General features: G+C 40.6%; 2 protein-coding genes across 6 annotated transcripts; both read right to left on the minus strand.

The window, feature by feature from the left end:
• Positions 1 to 437: 437 nt before the first annotated feature.
• LOC111320868 (uridylate-specific endoribonuclease B) lies at positions 438 to 3,902 on the minus strand. The gene is made up of 6 exons (XM_022923597.2): positions 3,441 to 3,902; positions 2,990 to 3,159; positions 2,326 to 2,489; positions 1,784 to 1,886; positions 1,096 to 1,226; positions 438 to 741 (listed from the first exon to the last, which is right to left on the minus strand). The coding sequence occupies exons 1-6, from the start codon at positions 3,521 to 3,523 to the stop codon at positions 520 to 522; spliced, it is 873 nt and encodes a 290-aa protein (XP_022779332.2). The 5' UTR covers positions 3,524 to 3,902; the 3' UTR covers positions 438 to 519.
• A 2,602-nt stretch (positions 3,903 to 6,504) lies between these two features.
• On the minus strand, positions 6,505 to 18,758 carry LOC111325457 (NACHT domain- and WD repeat-containing protein 1-like). Of its 5 annotated transcripts, XM_088736680.1 has the most exons (12): positions 18,656 to 18,739; positions 17,306 to 17,402; positions 16,784 to 16,899; positions 15,558 to 15,760; positions 15,296 to 15,436; positions 13,644 to 13,866; positions 11,751 to 13,319; positions 11,158 to 11,455; positions 9,948 to 10,558; positions 9,376 to 9,621; positions 8,719 to 8,918; positions 6,505 to 8,320 (listed from the first exon to the last, which is right to left on the minus strand). In XM_088736680.1, exons 3-12 carry the CDS (start codon positions 16,881 to 16,883, stop codon positions 6,989 to 6,991), a joined length of 4,923 nt encoding a protein of 1,640 aa, XP_088592806.1. In that variant the 5' UTR covers positions 16,884 to 16,899; positions 17,306 to 17,402; positions 18,656 to 18,739; the 3' UTR covers positions 6,505 to 6,988. The 5 variants fall into 5 exon arrangements, with proteins under 5 accessions (XP_088592806.1, XP_088592803.1, XP_088592805.1 ...); XM_088736677.1 differs by lacking the exon at positions 17,306 to 17,402 and having other exon boundaries at positions 18,656 to 18,758; XM_088736679.1 differs by lacking the exon at positions 17,306 to 17,402 and having other exon boundaries at positions 16,784 to 17,080; positions 18,656 to 18,743.
• Between the last annotated feature and the right edge of the window lie 107 nt (positions 18,759 to 18,865).

The following is an 18,865-nucleotide window of genomic DNA, read 5'->3' on the forward strand; positions in this document are numbered from 1 at the left end:
CTAGATTTACCAAGTGAAGTTTGTTATAATTTTGCAAATGGTTCGATCGAAAAAGTTTCCTGGACTTATTACAAAGCGTTTTGAAAACAAAACAATTGGAAGCCGAATTATTTTTCACTCTCGATCGAAAATTACTCCATTATGCCCTGAACATCATCACACGGCATCATGGGATTGGAGAACAGCCGTGATAACACGATATAGCGGATGACCTGCGTAAACGATAACTTGGGAGGGGGGATGACGGTCGAAATTAATTAAAACAAAGATTTCATTCCATATTAGCATACCGGTATACCTCTAACAATAGCAGCCGCGTCACACTTTGCTTTCATGCGACGTTACTTTTGAAGACCAACTTGCGCATGTCAGTTGCATCATTTCTCAAAGTAAATCATTTGTTATTTGAATGACATTTGTTTATTCTTATGACTCTAAACACTCATTTTTTCACATGATTTGCTTGCCATGGAAATTGAATGACTAGGACTCTACCAGGGTACCCACTGACGCATGTTGTCAAACTGTTGGGTATGCTGTGAGGATATTCCTTTTATTGTTGAACTTGATGATTTTGAAGCGCAGTTGTTTCCCGTTGATTTTGCACGAGCAGGAACTTCCCTCAAAGAAGCAAGCTGTGTACAAAGCCATCTCAAAATCTGGACTGGTGCCCACGAAAAAGCTGCTGCCTGGAGGCTTTTTTTTCCCCATCCATTGAAACCTCGCTCTCACCAAGGCAGGCTGAAACAAGATGAGGCAACAAATTGTTGATTGGCCAGTTTCGCTGTTTTGACGCAGAGTAGACTGGGTCGAGAACTTCCCGAGGAAGCCTCGAAGCCTCACGAGCGAGTTTTGATGAGCCCTTTTCCAAACATTGCTCCTGGGAAAGGTTTTGAACGAGTGAATCTCACAAAAAGTCAATTAGAAGTAAACAACAGTCAATGTGGGAGGGTATGATTGAGCTCGCAACGATTAGTTTGGCATATAATTGATTAGAAAAGGCGTGACGTTTTTTTAGACAATCATGAATTAAAACATAGTGTATTCCAAATTCCTTTCGATCCTCAATAAAATAACTTAAGCATGGAAACATACTTCGATAGAAACTTCTTTGGAAATAAGTGGAGGGTGGTATGTCAACCTTCCCGATGTCCGCTCTGCAAGGAACTGGAACCAATTGTGGAAGCCTTTGGTGACCTTGGTACCTCTGCTGTAGCCCAGTTCTCCTATTTAAAAAGAAAACAAAAGAAGAAATCTCGAGAAGCAATTATGTAAAACAATTGTAATAGTTTGAGTTTTTTACCTTCAGCTTAACTAATGATTCTCCGTGTATAAATAAAGTATTACATTACATAAAGTTTTTACATTTGCATCGGAAAACTGAACTAAGAAGAAGAAGAATTCTCGAGAAACTATCATCGGAAAAGCGAACTAAGCAAAAGAAGAATTCTCGAGAAACTCTTATCGGAAAGTGAAGTGAACAATTACTCACAAATGTATTTGTCTCAATATTTTGGGGCTTTTATGGATATTTACAGGATGGCTATACTCCTTAAAAAGCAATTCGAGATCCACAGTTGGTATTTTAAAATCCTGCTTTTTTATGAGATGAACAACAATTGGCAAGGCTTGAAAAAAAATTTTCGGTGCAGGTTCTATTTTAAATAAATGCCCTGAAGAGATAATAATGAATTCGACTCCGAAAAATGTTCCCATTGTACATATTTTAAAGTTGTTAAATCGAGAACTGAAACAAGACTAGAAGGCTAAGACTGATACCTACCAACAAAAGTGTGTTCAAAACCAGATGATTTTAGGCCTTGTCCTCTCTTAGCATATTTTTCGAACCACATTTCCTTCAGGATTGGCTTAAATTGGTCGATACACTAAAAAATACGGTGAAAAAATAAAAAATATTTCAGCATTTTTGAAAGAAAACATGGTATAAAAAACCGAGCTAACATGACGCGCGCTGTTTGCGCGTTGCGGACTTTTCCGAATCTTAGGGTGTGCTAGAGAGTGGTGCGCACACGATAAGTGTGAGTGAAAGTGGCAGTGCTTTATAGATGGAAAGTCACACTTCAATGATTTTGTGTACAATTGGGTTTTACAGCGTTACAGTTTTATAATGAGTTTTGGCTATTTATTTTATGAACCTTTTTTTTAAACCGCTTACGAACATCAACCACCTGGTATGTGTATACGAATCATGTAAAAGTCAATCAAGTTTCTTCTCCTAAAGTGCTTTTCATCTTCCTCTCCTATCGCTCATAGATTTCACATCGAGGTAACCTGTAAAAGGGAGACAGTAAAGTTTGTCCTTACTGTCATAGAAACTTTGCCATCATTTTTCAGATATTCGAAAACAGTCTGCATCGGTCCTCCATTGGTCTTAGTGATGGTGTCGATGAAGGCATCTTCCTCTCGTTGTTTGGCAACAGAAGGCTTCTCGTGGAGATTTTCGTCTGCTTCGTAGTTGTCTAACAAAGCTTTGAATTACACATATCAAATTAATACATTTGACTTTCTTCAAGAAAGTACTCACTTTCTCAAAGACAGCCGTAGCAGGCCACAAGGTATAGCTTACACGGGTAAGGGTGGTCCTGCGGTGTATATGACACGCATCACATCACCCCCCCCCCCACCCCAAAACAAAGGACAAACGAGCCATAGAAGAAAAAGTAGCTGTTATAGCTAACACTACTGAAATGTGAAAGAAGTGTGAGATGCCGAGAGAGAAGAGTAAGATCCGCAACTTAAACTTTAAACTTTTCCTTTTGAGAGAAGGGTTCTCTTTCCTCTATTAACACTTCTCTTACACTGTTTTAGTGAGAATGTCAGTGGAAGCGAACTGTTTACAGTCAGGGTCTGACACACACTTCCTGAAATAACCAATCGGAAAACAGAGATGACATTGATACCTTTCACCCTGTTGTACATGCCCTCAGTAAAAAAACTGTAATTCAAGAGTGAAATGCGACCAACTCACCTTGAAATTTAACAAAAACATCCTTTTGTACCTTTTCCTTTCCTTGTTTTGTCAAAGTGATTAAAGGTTTGGTCTCTCCTCCAGAATACAGAATTATTTCTTGACCGATTCTTAGATTGTTTGCGGCTGAGTTCCAGATGTTTTGACACAGATTATCAAAATCAGTTCGGCTGAGGAAGAATTAAATAGCGTTTCACATGGGAGTATGCCAAATACTCTAAAAACACATGTACTTATCGCTCACGAGCATTTACTGGCCTCTTTACTATCGCATTATTCAGTGACCATGATGATATCAAGCTAAGATAGCCGTTCATACGCGAAAAGTCAAAAACCGAATAGAGAACAACGTAGTAGGGGTGACCGTCCATGTACCTGACATAGAAAATCCCTCATCATAACCAGGAAAGCTTTTCTGGAAGTGAAAAGCGTCAGATGTGACTGCAATTACCTTTCAAAACTCGTGAATCCTTGGGAAAGACTTATCATCAGAATATAGTTCAGCAAAAGAAAACTGAGACGTAAGCGGTGCATTTTCTCCGGGATAAAATTATATGATCCAGTGTCGAGCAACTACCGCACAGAATGAAGAAAAATGGCCAATAAATATCATGAGGAATAACGCAAAGCTCTTAAGGTTTTCAGTCAGGTATAGGTTTATGTCAGCAAAACAAAGAGGAAATAGGCAAATTTCTTTTGTCCTCAAGATCCACTATTAGCCTCGCTGAAGTGCGTGCCGCGCCATACTGTCAAATCATAAAGTGATTTGCTTTTCAAAGTAGCTTCAAATTGAAACTCGTTTACCCAGCAGGCTATCGGCGCTTCAGTACATTAACAAAGAGCTAAATTGTATTGAAATAGCTGCAACATCTAACTTTGTTCTCGAAGGAACTTATCACAGTATCGCTAATATTATGCACCACACACTTAGCACATGTCAATCTCACTTAAATATCCGCAAACATTACTGCTTCCACGCACTTTCACCGTTTTCAAGATGAGTTTCTGAAAGTGCTTTCTTTACTTAGTAACATCTTTGACACCCCTGGATGTTATATATATTAAATATATTATTAAATATATTATATATATATCATATGTATTATCGAAGGAAACAAAAAAGTGGTCAACTTTCTTGATGTCACTTTGAACCTAAACAAAGGATCTTATGAGCCATATTCAAAGTAAGCCTAACAACACACCTCTGTATGTGCACCGTGATAGTAATCACCCACCTTCCATCCTAAAGAACATTCCCCTGGGGATCAATAAAAGGCTTAGCGAAATCTCATCGGACAGGGTATCCTTCGACAAAGCAACACCCATGTATCAGCAAGCGTTAGAAGCAAGTGGCTATAATTATCAATTAAAATTTGAAACAACAACTAAAGACCAGAGGAGTACAGAAGGAAGAAGAAGACACCGAAAAATAACTTGGTATAACCCACCTTTTAGTAAGAACGTTGCTACTAACGTGGGAAAAAAATTTTTAGGCATCGTAAAAGAATCCTTTTCACCAGGGCACCCGCTAAGAAAAATTTTTAATAGGAACACTTTGAAAGTAAGCTATTCATGCATGCCAAATTTAGAAAGAAAAATCGACGCCCACAACAAGTCCTCTCTCGCAAATAATTCTCAATCACAAGAAAAATCATGCAATTGTAAAGACAAACACTCTTGCCCGCTACGTGGCAATTGCCTAATTCAAAATGTGGTCTACCAGGCCACCGTTGAAAGTCCCTTGGGAACCCAACGTACGTCGTCCTTACTGCGAACCAATTTAAAACAAGATTTAGAAATCATAAAGCTTCATTTAGACATGAGAACAAAAGGAACGCAACAGAGTTGAGCAAATATATCTGGTCCCTAAAGGTTAGAATCTCATTTATCTCAATCAGTACATCCTTCGAAAACAAATACTTCTTCTCAGAACTGTCGTTCGCCCTTTATTTTGCCATTAAGTGAAAGAAGTTGAAAAAGTTCAGCTGCAAGGGATCGCGAAATTAATAACTTGAATTTTGATGATAGAATTGTTAAACGGTTTTCTCCTGTTTCGTTCAGAGGGTAACCATATAATGACGGATGATCCTGCACAGCAGCACCAAGCTGACGGAGACTTTTTTCTTGCTTCTAGCTTAATTATTTTTCATAGGAACGTCTGTATCTTTACTTTGGGGCAATGGTTCAATAAAAAAGGGGCAAACGGATCACTGTTTCAGTAAATTATTGCGAGTCACTAGTTTTCTCGGTGATATATTGATGTTAAAGTTTCCATTAGCTGACTGCCAAAAGACATAGTTTTATTCAAGTATCAAATATCAAAGCTCGTTTGTCATTGAACACTGCCTTCAAGGAATTTCGAGCCTGTGTTGGAGATGGAAAAAAAATCCCTGAAATTTATGCATGTATGCTCCGCTATTGTTCTACGTATTTAATCTACTTTGTTTCACGAACTCCTTTTTTTGTCTCAAATGAGACAATTTCATGATAAACAAAGTTTCTGAGCTGGTTCTCAAACATTCAACACTTACACGGTACAACACCCACTCCTCCCCACCCCCCCCCCCCTCTTTTTCATAGGAGTTAAATTTCATACGTCACTATCACCGAAAAAGATGTAAAGCAGTGAAACTGCTCTGAGGCGAGCCGGGAAAACTAGATTTACCAAGTGAAGTTTGTTATAATTTTGCAAATGGTTCGATCGATAAAGTTTCCTGGACTTATTACAAAGCGTTTTGAAAACAAAACGATTGGAAGCCGAATTACTTTTCACTCTCGATTGAAAATTACTCCATTATGCCCTGAACATCATCACATGGCATCATGGGATTGGAGAACAGCCGTGATAACACGATATAGCGGATGACCTGCGTAAACGATAACTTGGGAGGGGGGATGACGGTCGAAATTAATTAAATCAAAGATTTCATTTCATATTAGCATACCGGTATACCTCTAACAACAGCAGCCGCGTCACACTTTGCTTTCATGCGACGTTACTTTTGAAGGCCAACTTGCGCATGTCAGTTGCATCATTTCTCAAAGTAAATCATTTATGTTATTTGAATGACATTTGTTTATTCTTATGACTCTAAACACTCATTAGTTCACATGATTTGCTTCCCATGGGAATTGAATGACTAGGACTCTACCAGAGTACCCACTGACGCATGTTGTCAAACTGTTGGGTATGCTGTGAGGATATTTCCTTTCCAGGTCACGGAAAACTCCGTTTTCCGTGACCTGGAAAATAATAGCTCGCGCCAGGTCGTACTCAAATACTACAAAGAGATGCAATCCTTGCATAGCTGAAAAATTCTTTATCATATGCAGAACAGGGGCGGGCACCCTAAACAAAAGGAACCAACTGGCGAGTGCGTGCCGACACTAAACTAAATATTTGATAAGGTATGCTCAAACCACCTACTTAAAAAAGGATCGTTAGTCAACTAGTATCTTATGCACCAGATGAGAGAGGACTTTTAACCCTTTCGAAACAGATCTGTAATGCGAGGTTTTAGTGCGAAGTTTTAATTTTTATTTTCCTATATAATTGTTTATTATATGTATTATATATTATACATATTATACATAGCTCCACTCTTACTCATAAGCGCAGACAATATGTAAGCGATTTCGAATGTTTGCTTCTTATTACTTAAAGATTTGTATGTCTGTTTGTCTTTTGCTGTTTCAGCATGTGAATTGAAAACAAATTGTCCTTACACGAGGTAAGGCTTTTGTTAGGACTGTTTTTGCTATAAAAATTTCCCTCAAAAACGTCTGATTTAGTTAAAGTAGCCTCATTCTGCCGATAAGCCCACACCAAATTACGCATCTGGAGCATGAACAGAGAAATCGTATCTTGAAGTTGAAATATACTCTCATAAGTTCTTTTTGGGTGGTCACGCTTAAATAAAATTATGGAATTCTATAGTGAATTTCAGTGTCACCAAGAAACTTTGTTTCCAGCGCCATATTCTGGCTGGTTCTGTTAAATCACATTAGAGCGCAATGTCGGCAGCAATTAGTGTTTTCACAAAAGGAACAACGACCTCCCTCATTAGTCGTTGCTTTTGAAGGAGAGCTTTCTACGTCGATTGTATTGAAAACAGCATATGCATGTGTCGGCATTGTTGAGCCTTTCTCGGTGTCCTCTTTACTGAGCTGGAGCTTTAAAAAGGAGACCGTACCAGATTGCGTGGCCAGCATCACTGAGTAACCACCATCAGCTGGATGGAGGACAAAGTATTTCACTTGCGACTGAAAATCGAAAGAGTTGATCATTTCTCCACTGACAATGTTCCAAAGTTTAATGGTACCATCTCGAGAGCTTGTCACCATCATGTCTTCTGGAAGAATCTTGAGGTGCATCACTGCGTGGGTATGTCCGATAAAGCTTCTCGTGCGGCCCCCAGTCTTGAGGTTCCATAATAAAAGCTGCTCTTTTCCTTCGTGGGAGCCAGCAAAAGCAAATAGATTGTCTTTGGTGATTCCTATACATTTGATAGAGGCGTTATGACCATCTAAAGTATGCAAGCAGTCTCCGTTTTGAGTGCTCCAAACCTTGAGTTTGAAGTCCTCAGAACCTGATACAATGATCGTATTGTCAGTCGTTGATGCCAGGCAGCCAACAGGTCCAGTATGTCCCTCAAAGGACCTCTCGCAGTTTATTGTTTTCAAGTTCCACAAACGGACAGTTTTATCTTTGGATCCTGAGATGGCGTAATCTTCTCCACTCAGAAGAGATACACATAGCACAGCGTCTGAATGGCCTGCAAGTTGCTTTGCATGGCCCTCGCAAATTTGGGTGAGACCCGTCGTATTGTCACTCGATGCTGACACAATAAAACTGTCATCTTTGGATACTTTTATCGATACCACACTACCCTGGTGAACTTTGAACGTTTCCTCGACCTGCAAATTGTCGCAATTCCAAATGGTGATCTCTCCATTGTGCATGCCAGTTACTACTCGAGTAGAGTTGTGCATTGTAAAGATGCATGCAATAGAACCAGAGATACTCTTGATACACCTGGTGCTGGAGATATCCCAAAGCTTCAAAGAGTCGTTCTTTGAGCCAGAGAGTCCCCAGTGTCCGTCTTTGGTGATGGCAACACATTCAGGCAGATTAGCCCGATGAAGGATGCGATCACTAGGTGTGGAAAGGTCGTACGCATGTTCATTTCCCGTGGTATTCCAAAGTTTGACGTTCTTGTCGTTGGAACCGGAAATTATTGTTTTGCAATCCGTTGTTATGGAGACGCAGGATATCCAAGAGGAGTGGCCAATCAGCGTTTGTTGGCATTCACCTGTGTCTGGATTCCAGACCTTTGGAAAGACAAAGAAAAGATATCAACTTTTACTGAAACGTGATGGCTTACTGAGTTGACAAGGGAAAATTCTAAGAGCTGACAAATGAAAACAGGCTAGTCCTTCGGAGCAACGTGAGATGAGTGTAAACAAATTTAAATATCATTTACGGCTTTTAATTTCAAGTTCTAATAAAGCTTTTTTGGCAACTGTGCTTCCTAGATCAACACAGACAGCAGTGATAACCGCTACATACGAATCTTGCAAATGCCTCTTTTTTTGTGAAGTGAAAAAAAAACCTAGAAACTGGAAATATCACAACAATTATTCTTCAGTCCAAAGGAGGAGCAGCTAAAACTTTTTCCAAGATGCAGCCTTGGTAATCTCTCAATGTATGGTGGAACAGTCCCACTCACCTTTAACATATCATCCTTAGAAGCAGATACAATAAAACTGTCATCTGAGGCAACTGCGACACGCCAAATAACGTTTGTGTGACCTTTCAATGTGACACAGCATTGCAAAGTGACGAGGTCCCAGATCTTCAATGACTGATCCTTTGATCCAGATACAATTCGCCGGCCATCCTTCATGGAAGTGAGACATTTCACTAAGCCTGCGAATGGAGAGTAAAGCGTTATGCTTAGTGCAATAGGCTCACTTCGCAGGGCAGCTACACTTGAATGTAGACAGCAAATTGAATGTTCCCAACGGGATTTGATGTACATGACCGAGAGCCTTGGATTCTATCCATCATCTTCTTCGTCAACACAATGAAATTTGTCCAGTTACTCTAAGGATAACACTGTTTATGTGTTCAGATTACTTTGGTGCTTCATTGGCCATAAGAGTTATGCCTACGAGAAGATTATTTCTCAGTGGGACTGCCCAAGTCGGACAAGTCAAAGTGCACAGACAAGGAGAAAAAAACGGTCAATTGATCCTCTAGGCTTAAAGTTAGACACATCGCGAACAACCAGGCTCTGGAAAAAAGTCTTTGTTACGGAAACTGGGGTTTCATTTGTACAACCCTTTATGCCAAAGGGACTACAGTCAGTTTTTCTCCAACTTACCTGTGTGGCCTTTAAAGGTAGCACAGCTCTTTGTCTTTAGATCCCAGGCTTTGACGGTCTTGTCTTCTGAACCAGATATGACGCTTTCTCCATCACATGTTAACGCCAGGCAGAGAATAGAGCCCATATGACCGTCAAACACAGCCTGGCATTCTCCAGAGCTAAGCGACCACACCCTTACCGTGCTATCATTGGAGCCAGTGATTATTTCACTGTTTGGTGATATAACGATAGCGTTGATTGGTCCTAGATTTAAACAGACAAGTTTGTCTTCATAAGAATAAAAATTGTTTAATTTTTCGAAACATATACCCTATTCGAGGCTAGTTCAAGTCAGGTCTTTAATGAACCGCAAGGAAAAAAAAGTAAAGAAAGAAATAACTTGACATCTTTTATTAGGAGAAACTGTTCAAACCACAAAGCATGGCTCATTAGTCGTTGAGTGCAGGACTAACAGCGATAAGGCAAACTTGTTTGAAATGTCATAGACTGAAACTAAGAGGATATTTCTTAAGTGATTATTGGTACATGTACCTCCTGTTGGTAACTTATTTTTACTTTTTTCTACCCACCTTCATGGCCGCTAAGGGTTTTCTCCTTTGTTCCAGAGAATGTGTGCCACACTCGAACAATCCCATCATCTCCACCTGTAACAACACAAGTGCCGTCAGGACCAGTAACTAAGCATGTGACTACCCTTTCATTGTGAAACTGCTGTACAGCTTCCCCCGAATCGATGTCCCATACTCCCACACTCGCTGCGGCCGAGCCAATAATGTACTTATCATCTAGAGATAAGGCAAGGCAACTTGGCCCATTCTCTACCATCTTTAGCGTGTGAAGGCAGTCCAGATTACTACTGTTCCACACATTGATGAGTGAATCCTCGCCTGAAGTGACAATAAATTTATCATCCCTTGTAACGGCGATCTCGTTCACTCTTTGCTCGTGCCCGCGCAAATTGGTTTTCAGCGGTCCACCAGCTGCGATCAGACAGGCGCATTGGGGAACGAAGAGAGGGGATTGCTGTGCATCGCACCAGCGGTAACATTGCGTAATAAGATCGGCGATCCGTGGAAACTGCTCTCTGAAGGTGAGGAGTCTTCCGAGCAGCTGAGTCGCCAGGCAATCCACATCCTGCTTGATGTTGCTCCATGCCAGGATGAGTGTGTCATGAACAAATCTTAATATGATAATAAGAACTACGTTAGGATGATTTTCATCGAACTGTTACAAAGTCAATCGAGTTGAAATATTCCTTTCTTTCGAGAAGTTTTGAAGGAAGGAAGTGAATCATATGCCGCATAAATCATTCCCCCTCAGTCCTCTTCAGCAGTTTTTGTAATTAAGCAACTTCCCATCAGATTGTTGAGCTGACTCCACTCAAGTGATTAGTGTACTTTTAATGACTGCATTTTACTTTAGTATTGAAGAAAATATCTAACAGCCTGTACATACAGAAACACTACAAAACTGACGGACCATCCTTAAGGAACCAGACTAACAACTCCTTTCTTGATTTGGACAATTCCTTTCCACTCAGGTTATCGAAACGTCAGTCTCCATTAAAGGACAATAGTCCTTTTCAGGAATCCCCTAACCCGTTTAATCAGGCTACACGATTAACTGTTACTTCTGGGTGTAAATCATGCACGATATTCTCCTCCATCATAACGATGGATACAGATGAAAAAGAGTCATGACCTCTTGTCAATAATGTTAAACCTTCCATGCAATCATTAATACTTGAGGGAACAATAAGATTTAAGCAACTATCCCCACCTTACATCCAGTTCAGGCCTCACTTCCAGAGCAACGACGTAATCCTCTAAGACCTCGCTCAAAGACTGGCCACGCACTTTTCCGTAGATCCACTCAAAATTGAATAACACTTCACTAGCCAATCTGTCACCGAGACCAGAGTAAATGAGATGAAATGGCATTTCGCTAAGCTTTCTCAAGTTAAAAACACTTTTACTAAACATAAGAGGCTGACTGGAGACTTGTCTGTCTGCATCAGGCAGTGTTTTCTTTCTGTGAGTCAGAATGATGTGCTTCTTACGTCCTCCACCCCACCTTCCTGAGAAAAAAAGGGAGATGGCTTAAGCCTTCATGCTGTGTAAACGTCTACTTAGATGGAGATAACTAATTCCTTATAAGAAAACAGAGATAGTGTCTACAGCCTTGACGGTAGTCCATGCTCATCCAGTAAACCAAGTGAACTTCATGTCAATTGTTTGTCACCTTTTTTCGCTCAGTCTTATTCCAAGCACTGGCCAATACAATTACATTTGATAAGAATCGTAGTTTGTTTCTTATAACGTGATTAACCTAACTACCTGACCCTGCATTTAGTAGAGGCACCGAAATCATACCTTCAAAATACTCTGCGAGTAAAATATGTCTGGCCTGCTTCTCCTCGGGTCTTGACAGGTACTGGCTCTGCGCAGCCTCCCAGAACTGTCGATGGTACCAAGCAATAACAGTTTTTCCATCTGCCTGTCGCTCGGTCAGGAATTCGTCGATGTCATGACGTATACGCGCCCACAATAGGTTTGGCAAGCGAACGACACCCTCAACAGGAGGATCCCAATACTGATAAACGTCATCTATGACGTCATCATCCAGTGACAATACGTCTTCTAGCTCGTTTGCAGTGATACCATTTCGACCAGCTGTGATGTAACTGAGGGCACGCGAAGTGAGAGTCTTGCCGTGTTTGCGTTCCAGGCGTTGGAAAAGAAGTTGAATGGCTTGGCGAACATCACTTCCAAGATCCAGCCCAGTGACATCTGTGTAAGAATCCCATCTTGATGCTTCAGTAAATATCAGCTTAAGAAACAAAGGCTGAGGGCATTTGGTGAAACTTGACAAGACCAACTGGAACTGTTCCTGTGTCAAGGTTCTCCCGATTCCTTGGAGCCAGGCCTCTAAAATTTCTTGGCCCATTTCAATGGTGAGGAATGGGACTTCGATGTAAGATCTTTCTATGGGAAGACTCCGGCTCAGATTTGAGAGAATTTGGTGATAATCTGGTAGTACCGAAATAACAATCTTGACAAACTGGGGGCACTTTTTGGGGAGCCAGTTCATTAAATGAGCATTGTTTGTCGCAGACAACTGGTCTATCGAATCTAAGATAAGTACCAATGGCTTATCACCACTGACGGGCAAACGAGTGACAAGACCGTGAAAAAATCGTACCAATTGAGAAAAGTCCTCTAAAATATCACCTTTTGGGGCTTCTAAACTGTACACTTCACATATCTGAAGGCATATACTTGTAATTGTAAATCGAATCGATGAACTGTCTGGGGAGGTACCAAGGAAACGGAAAACACAGACAGTGCCATCCCCCAGCCATTGTCTTGCCGACCTAGCGACAACGGCCATAATAGACGTCTTACCAGAGCCTGACGATCCATAAATGACCAAAGGCTCAATCTTTTCAAAGTCTTTCAATGACGTTCGTATCTTCTGAAGAACATCCTCCCGCCCTCTAAATGCTTCGCACTTGTCTTGGCAAAACCAGGCATGGTGCAGAACCTCTTTGTACAAGCCGGACTCCATCGCTTTTTCTCTTACAGCATTTTGTAAGCTCTTATTGATCAGTCTCTGAACATCTGATTCAACCTTGTAACAGAAATTGTTTAAGTATTGTTCGTGCATTCTGTCAGACACGTTTATTCCCCCATTGCTCCATGGGATTTCAAAGCGGGTGATGTTGTTTTCCCCAAGCCTCTGAAGTAAACGGTCACGTTTCAATTTGTTCAAGAAGTCTTGTGCTTCGTGGTCGGGTTTCCCTTCGGAAACGTCGGTATACTTTCGAGAATTCTGATCAGTGAGATTTACTTCGATATCAGAGATGTGGCGTATATAGCAAAGAGTTTGGTCGTCAGGGCTTGAAGAACTAAGAATACCATGTTCAATTTCTTTCTCGGTCACTAAAAAATTACGGAAAAGATCATTGCATTAGTGTCCAGAGTCTAACGGGACTTAGTGTCTTCCGAAACCATTAATCAGAATTGGAACTGTAATCGGTTTTGTTGGCTTTGAATCGTATTTTGGTGCGAGGCACTTTTAATGAAATTTTACCACCACTGTTTGGGTAACTACAATTTAAATTTATGAAAAACTCAAGATGGCGTTCATCTTATAATGTCACGTACAAGCAGCAGTATAAGAATCGCTCGTGACATATTCTTCGTCTGATATCAGCGGTGGCCATGATAATTATAAAAAGTGAAGTGTCTAAGTAGCGTCCGCACCTGAGCTGAAATACTTGTGAGCTTGCAGTAATGTAATCTTCCTCCTTTCTGTGGCGGTCCTTGCGGTCCTTTTAAAAAGTCTTTGAAACGACTGAAAAATCTTCCACCATTGTTCCCTCTCCTGCCTGTGTAGCTCCTCATTGGCCTCGCTCAAGTCAGTGTAGTGAGGAAAGTGATACGTGATCGGCTGAAGAACGTATTCAGCCGGGATTGCGTTTGTGTCCTGTACGTCAAAACGTAGGAATTGTTAACTTCTAATGAAAAAAAAGGAGTGTGACAAACTCCTTATGAAAAAAAAAAGAGTGACAATATTTGTCAATCTGAAGAAAACTCAAGGATAGAGTTTGCCCCCACCCCCCCCCCCCCACTACTAATGCATGTTGATGTTTGCAATCGTTAACAACCGCCTTTATCCTCAAGGAGGACCCATGAGGGGGTCTGTACCCTCTCCCCCCCCCTCCCCCCACTACTAATCCATGTTGATGTTTGCCGTCGTTAACTACCGTTCTTATCCTCAAGGAGGATCCATGAGGGGGGGTTTGTACCCTCTCCCTTCCCCCCCTCCCACATCATTAGACCTATGAGTATTTTCATCACTTTTCTGAAGACAAAATTCGTCCAACAACAGGATTGCATTGTCTTAAAATATTTCCTGGCTCGTCTGGGCTTTAGAGTAAAAAAATCTGCGTTCTCTGTTTGTACCTCCTCTAAAAATATTACTGGACTAGCCCGAATGTCTCTTTTAGTCTCAACGTTTTCTTTCCTGGCAAATGACTATTTCAAGGATAAATTCTGCACGAAGGAAATTTACAGTGAAACCAGATGTTCTTTTGATATCAATCTAGCAAATTTCCACCGCAACATTGGTGATTTGATTGACAGTTTGATTGGAGCAAGTTGCAACCCTCGCGAGCAATTCGCTACTCACGTTTTGGCGCTGGGTTACAATTTGATTTGATGAGCGAATTGCGAATTTTGTGGCTTTTATGGCTTACATACATCATAATCGTACCACTCCGGTTGAAAAAAGGGAACAGAAATTGCTTTATGGTCATCGATTATCGCCACAAACTGTGTCGAACATTGTGACTAAATTTCTGTTGCGTGGGACGTATTTTCCCGGTAAACCTGGTTGGAAGGAACGAACAGTTTCTATCCCCGACGTCGTAGAATTTGTAGAATATTGTAAACTAGAAACCTAGTACATACAATTCGGAAATCAGGTAATTGCATTAGTACATACAATTCGGAAATCAGATAAGTCCTTCCTCATTTTAAGGAAGGACTTTAACTTCACTTAGAAAAAACTTTCTGTCTGCCCTGAAGAGTCGCTCGGTGAGGAAAACCAAAGAAACTCGCATATCTATCTTCAAAGTACTGAAGTAGTACTTGAAACATTTTCGAAATGTCGTACCACGAGGTACGATTGAACCGAGCAAGTTGTTCGCGCAGGTTGCAACTTGCTCGCGTGGGTTGCAACTTGCTCGCGTGGGTTGCATTTGGTCCACTCAAACTGTCAATCAAATTACCAATGTTGCGGCGGAAGTTTGCAAGGTTGATATCAAAAGAACATCCGGTTTCACTGTAATGTGCCTTAGCTTTAGGGGTTAATTAAGGTTGAAAGCAAATAAAAGTCCTCAAAGTTATTTTACCTTCCAGAACCATTCCAGAAGTAAATCGATATGATCAGGTTGGTCATAAGTTTCTCGAGCCACTTCTAGCAGGATCTCAAACTCAGTTGCTAGGATTTTGTGAGGAAATGGTCGATAGCCATATTTGTCGCCTAGAAGACACTACATTGAATTCATTAGTTAGAATCACCCCTTCTTAAAACAATGGAACTTATACAGTAAAGGCAGACCTGTGATAACAAGAATCGCCAGAACTCTTGGTTCTTTCAGATATTAAACTTACCACAAAATTTGGTCCGGGCGTAAGTCTTTGACAGTTCTTGATCTCCTGCATGCACAGCTCGTTGGTTTTGTGGTCAGCAGTCGCTTCATCTCGCACGCCCCACCTCATATCCACAACTTGGAATTCTAATCCTCGCTGCTGACAGAAATTCCGTAGGCTTGGATACACATCCCTTATGAGGCGATTTCTTTCCTCCGTGGTATCTGGAGAAAAGATGAATTATGATTCGAGACTATGAGGAAAGTTTTTTCCCTTCAAGTGGATTTTTATCGACACTAAAGTGCACTGGCAATGTTTCTTTTTTTCATAACTTAGAGCAAAAAAAGAACTTTGGAGAACATCAGGCCAAAAAAAAGTCTCTCCTGGCTCTTTACGAAATTAAAGCCTCGGTTATAATGTACAAGGCCGATAAAGTTTTATTCACTCTGAATATTATACACTAAATGTATGCTTCGAAAGGAAACAGTTAACTTTGTTTTCCTGAGGCTCGAGGGAAAACAAAACTTATTGTTTCCCGAGAGACCAGTTTATATAAATATCCAGAAAATAAACATGGTTAGGAAGAAGAAAATGAGAGTTTATAAAGGTATTCTTCCTCTTTCCCTTCCTTTTTGGCCACGATCGACCTACAAGAAGTTCACTGAAAACTGAGGGGCAACGCGAGCATGTGCAGTAAGTTTGTTTTCTAGGATGTAATATGAATGTGAAGGAGAAAAGATTTCAATGGAATAAAGGCGATAAAATTGAGAGTCATATTCGATGCCCAGCTAATTTCAAAGCTAAAATTGAACTGCAACAGGGACATCGACGCAGGCAAGGTAAAGCAGTATGAAGCTGAGCTGGACGCCATTATCACAATTCGTGTCGTTAGCGCTATTTTGATTTTTGGGCGACTTTACGCGCGCACGCTTACATTTCAGTCCGGTTTGAGTTTATCATGTAATGACGACAATATTTCAGCCCGCCTGACCGGGCTGAAATTCGCCATGTAATCACCCCCTAAGACACTCAGAAGTATCACGCCACAATCACACCACCGGTCTCGAACACGTTCTGATCACGTGCAAATCGCATTCGATTCAACAATTGTATCCTGAGCGGGATACATCTTATTTATGCAGGGTCACGTGATTACTAATTTAGAGCAAGGAAAACTGCGGGTGTATAACAACTCTCTGGGATTAGTTATGATACTTTCAGTTCCAATATTTAATTAAGAAAAGTACCTGTGAAAGTCGAGCTTGTAAATATTCGTACTATGTTGGATTCCTTTCGTGGTAAATTCGTCACATCTCCAGTGAGGACTCGTCTAATGTTGTCCGCCATGTTTGTCTCAGATTCACTAAAGTGAAAAGGGGTATGTTTCAATTATAATTGGCAAGCTATCCCTGTTTAAATCACGAACTGTCTTTCCTTTCTCTACTGGCTTTGGTTCGCAGCTTTTTGTAAGTCCAGCAAATATTGGTCCTTCAGCTTGAAGTTTCAGACCGCTAAAATATCGTATCACTCAACTCTTGTCATGACTGAAAGTGGAATAAACATTTTTCGAAAGAAAAATAAGTGGGCAATGAAACTGGCCAGTGCCCTGACAACTTCTATATTAAAATTGTTTCATTTCGCAATAAACGGTACGAATTCTGCGACGTATTCTGTGAGCAACTCATCGATGAATGCTACGATGCAGTCCCCATCGAAGTCACAACGCGCGTGACGACCCAGCAATTGTTGCAAATGAGAAAGAGCGTTACCTGATGCAACTTATTGAGGTTCCCCGACCCCACAGTCATGCATGCTTCATTTTCTCGTCCACCATTTGATCTCACGCAAAACCTTGAAACGAAGACCCTGAGTGCAAATTCGAGGGTTTCACTTTTCGTAATAGACCCTTTAAAAGGTTAACGCCACCATTTTTCCGGGGGTGCAAAACTGCTGGGGTGAACGCAAAATGTACAGTGAATGTATGGGAAAAATTGAGAAATTGATGCTCGATAATTTGAGGAAGGTTGACATCGTGCAATTTCTATGAATTACAAACTAAAGATACCAGACCTGCTAGTTTACCCAATCAAATTTGAGAAATGAAGTCTCGCGAAAAAAGCCGCAAATTAAGATTCTGATTTTCCATATATTTGTCTCTAAAACCAAGCCGCCGTTTGCGGGAAAATTTAAAAGCATTTGTATGAAAAACTAAAAATAAGATTTCTCACTTCTCAGCGAGCCTGAACCCTTCACATTTAATCGGCAACATCTTTTGCTAGGTATCTTTACTTCGTAATTTATAGAATTGCAGAATTTCAACCTTCCTCAAATTATCGAGCATCCATCTCCCGAATTTTTCCATACATTCACTGTACATTTTGCACTCGCCGCAGCAGTTTTGCACCCCCGGCAAAATGGCGGCGCGGCGTCAACCTTGAAAGGGTCTATTTCCGCGCAACTACTGTTAGTTTCTACCTACTGGTGTAATGTAAATGCAAACAATTCAACGTCTGTAGAATATTTGAAGATCATCTTTTGGTAACAACTGAGTTAAAGGCAAAACCTGCCTGAAACAAACGTATTTGGGCCAACCTTGTGAAACGTTCATGACGCAATAAAATAATTGAAAGTGCTATTCAAAAACGAACAGACAGTCTGTACGTTAGATATACATCAAGATCAAACAGTAAATGATTAACGACTTTGCAATGAAAAAACCGAAGTGGCCTAATAAACAATCAGAGACCGATCGAAACCATCTAAACACACTTTTGGACTGGTCGTTTATTGAGAAAATCTCGAGCATTTTCCTCTCTCAAGTTTTGAATTCAGTTACCTCCACAGTCTCATCAGAAGACTATTTTGCTATGTCAGGTCATGAGTGCTGATAACGATTTCAAACGATTACCCTAACAACTTAAAGTAAAGACCAAACCAGGTGTTATGTGTCAGACGAACTTATCAGTATCTTGCCCGTTAGAGATACTTTTGATGAGGGTAAAATCGAAGAAAGTTGTCAAAATCAGGTCTCACTCTATCAATTTTCCTTGGTATTCATAGGCTATCGAATCGATCGTAGTTGAAAATGACACTTCCTTGTTACAAAACTTATCACCTACCATCCAAAAATAGTGTTTCAGTCTTGATATACAGTCAAATCACCGGGCTTGATCAGCAGTTTGAAGATAAATTTTTTACAATCATTTTCTTGTCTATGAGTATTATGCAAATAGTACTTAACCGTTCAGTTACGTTACTTTGCATAACAAAAAGCTTTTTTAGATGTATGTAAACGGAACTTCTGACTCTTTTGTAGCCCTTCATCGAAA

This window comes from Stylophora pistillata, chromosome 10 (assembly GCF_964205215.1).
Source record: "Stylophora pistillata chromosome 10, jaStyPist1.2, whole genome shotgun sequence".
Lineage (NCBI taxonomy): Eukaryota > Metazoa > Cnidaria > Anthozoa > Scleractinia > Pocilloporidae > Stylophora > Stylophora pistillata.

Bases quoted from the DNA above. Each gene is read 5' to 3' on its own strand.
- LOC111320868 (XM_022923597.2), bottom strand. From the start codon at position 3,523: ATGCACCGCTTACGTCTCAGTTTTCTTTTGCTGAACTATATTCTGATG. The intron at 2,490-2,989 runs GTGAGTTGGTCG...TGTAATTCAAAG, and splicing joins TGTTTTTGTTAAATTTCAAG to CTTTGTTAGACAACTACGAA. The intron at 742-1,095 runs GTATGTTTCCAT...ATCTTGTTTCAG, and splicing joins CCAAAGAAGTTTCTATCGAA to CCTGCCTTGGTGAGAGCGAG.
- LOC111325457 (XM_088736677.1), bottom strand. From the start codon at position 16,883: ATGGCGGACAACATTAGACGAGTCCTCACTGGAGATGTGACGAATTTA. The intron at 13,320-13,643 runs GTGCGGACGCTA...GTAATTTTTTAG, and splicing joins TCACAAGTATTTCAGCTCAG to TGACCGAGAAAGAAATTGAA. The intron at 10,559-11,157 runs GTGGGGATAGTT...TATCATATTAAG, and splicing joins AGGCCTGAACTGGATGTAAG to ATTTGTTCATGACACACTCA.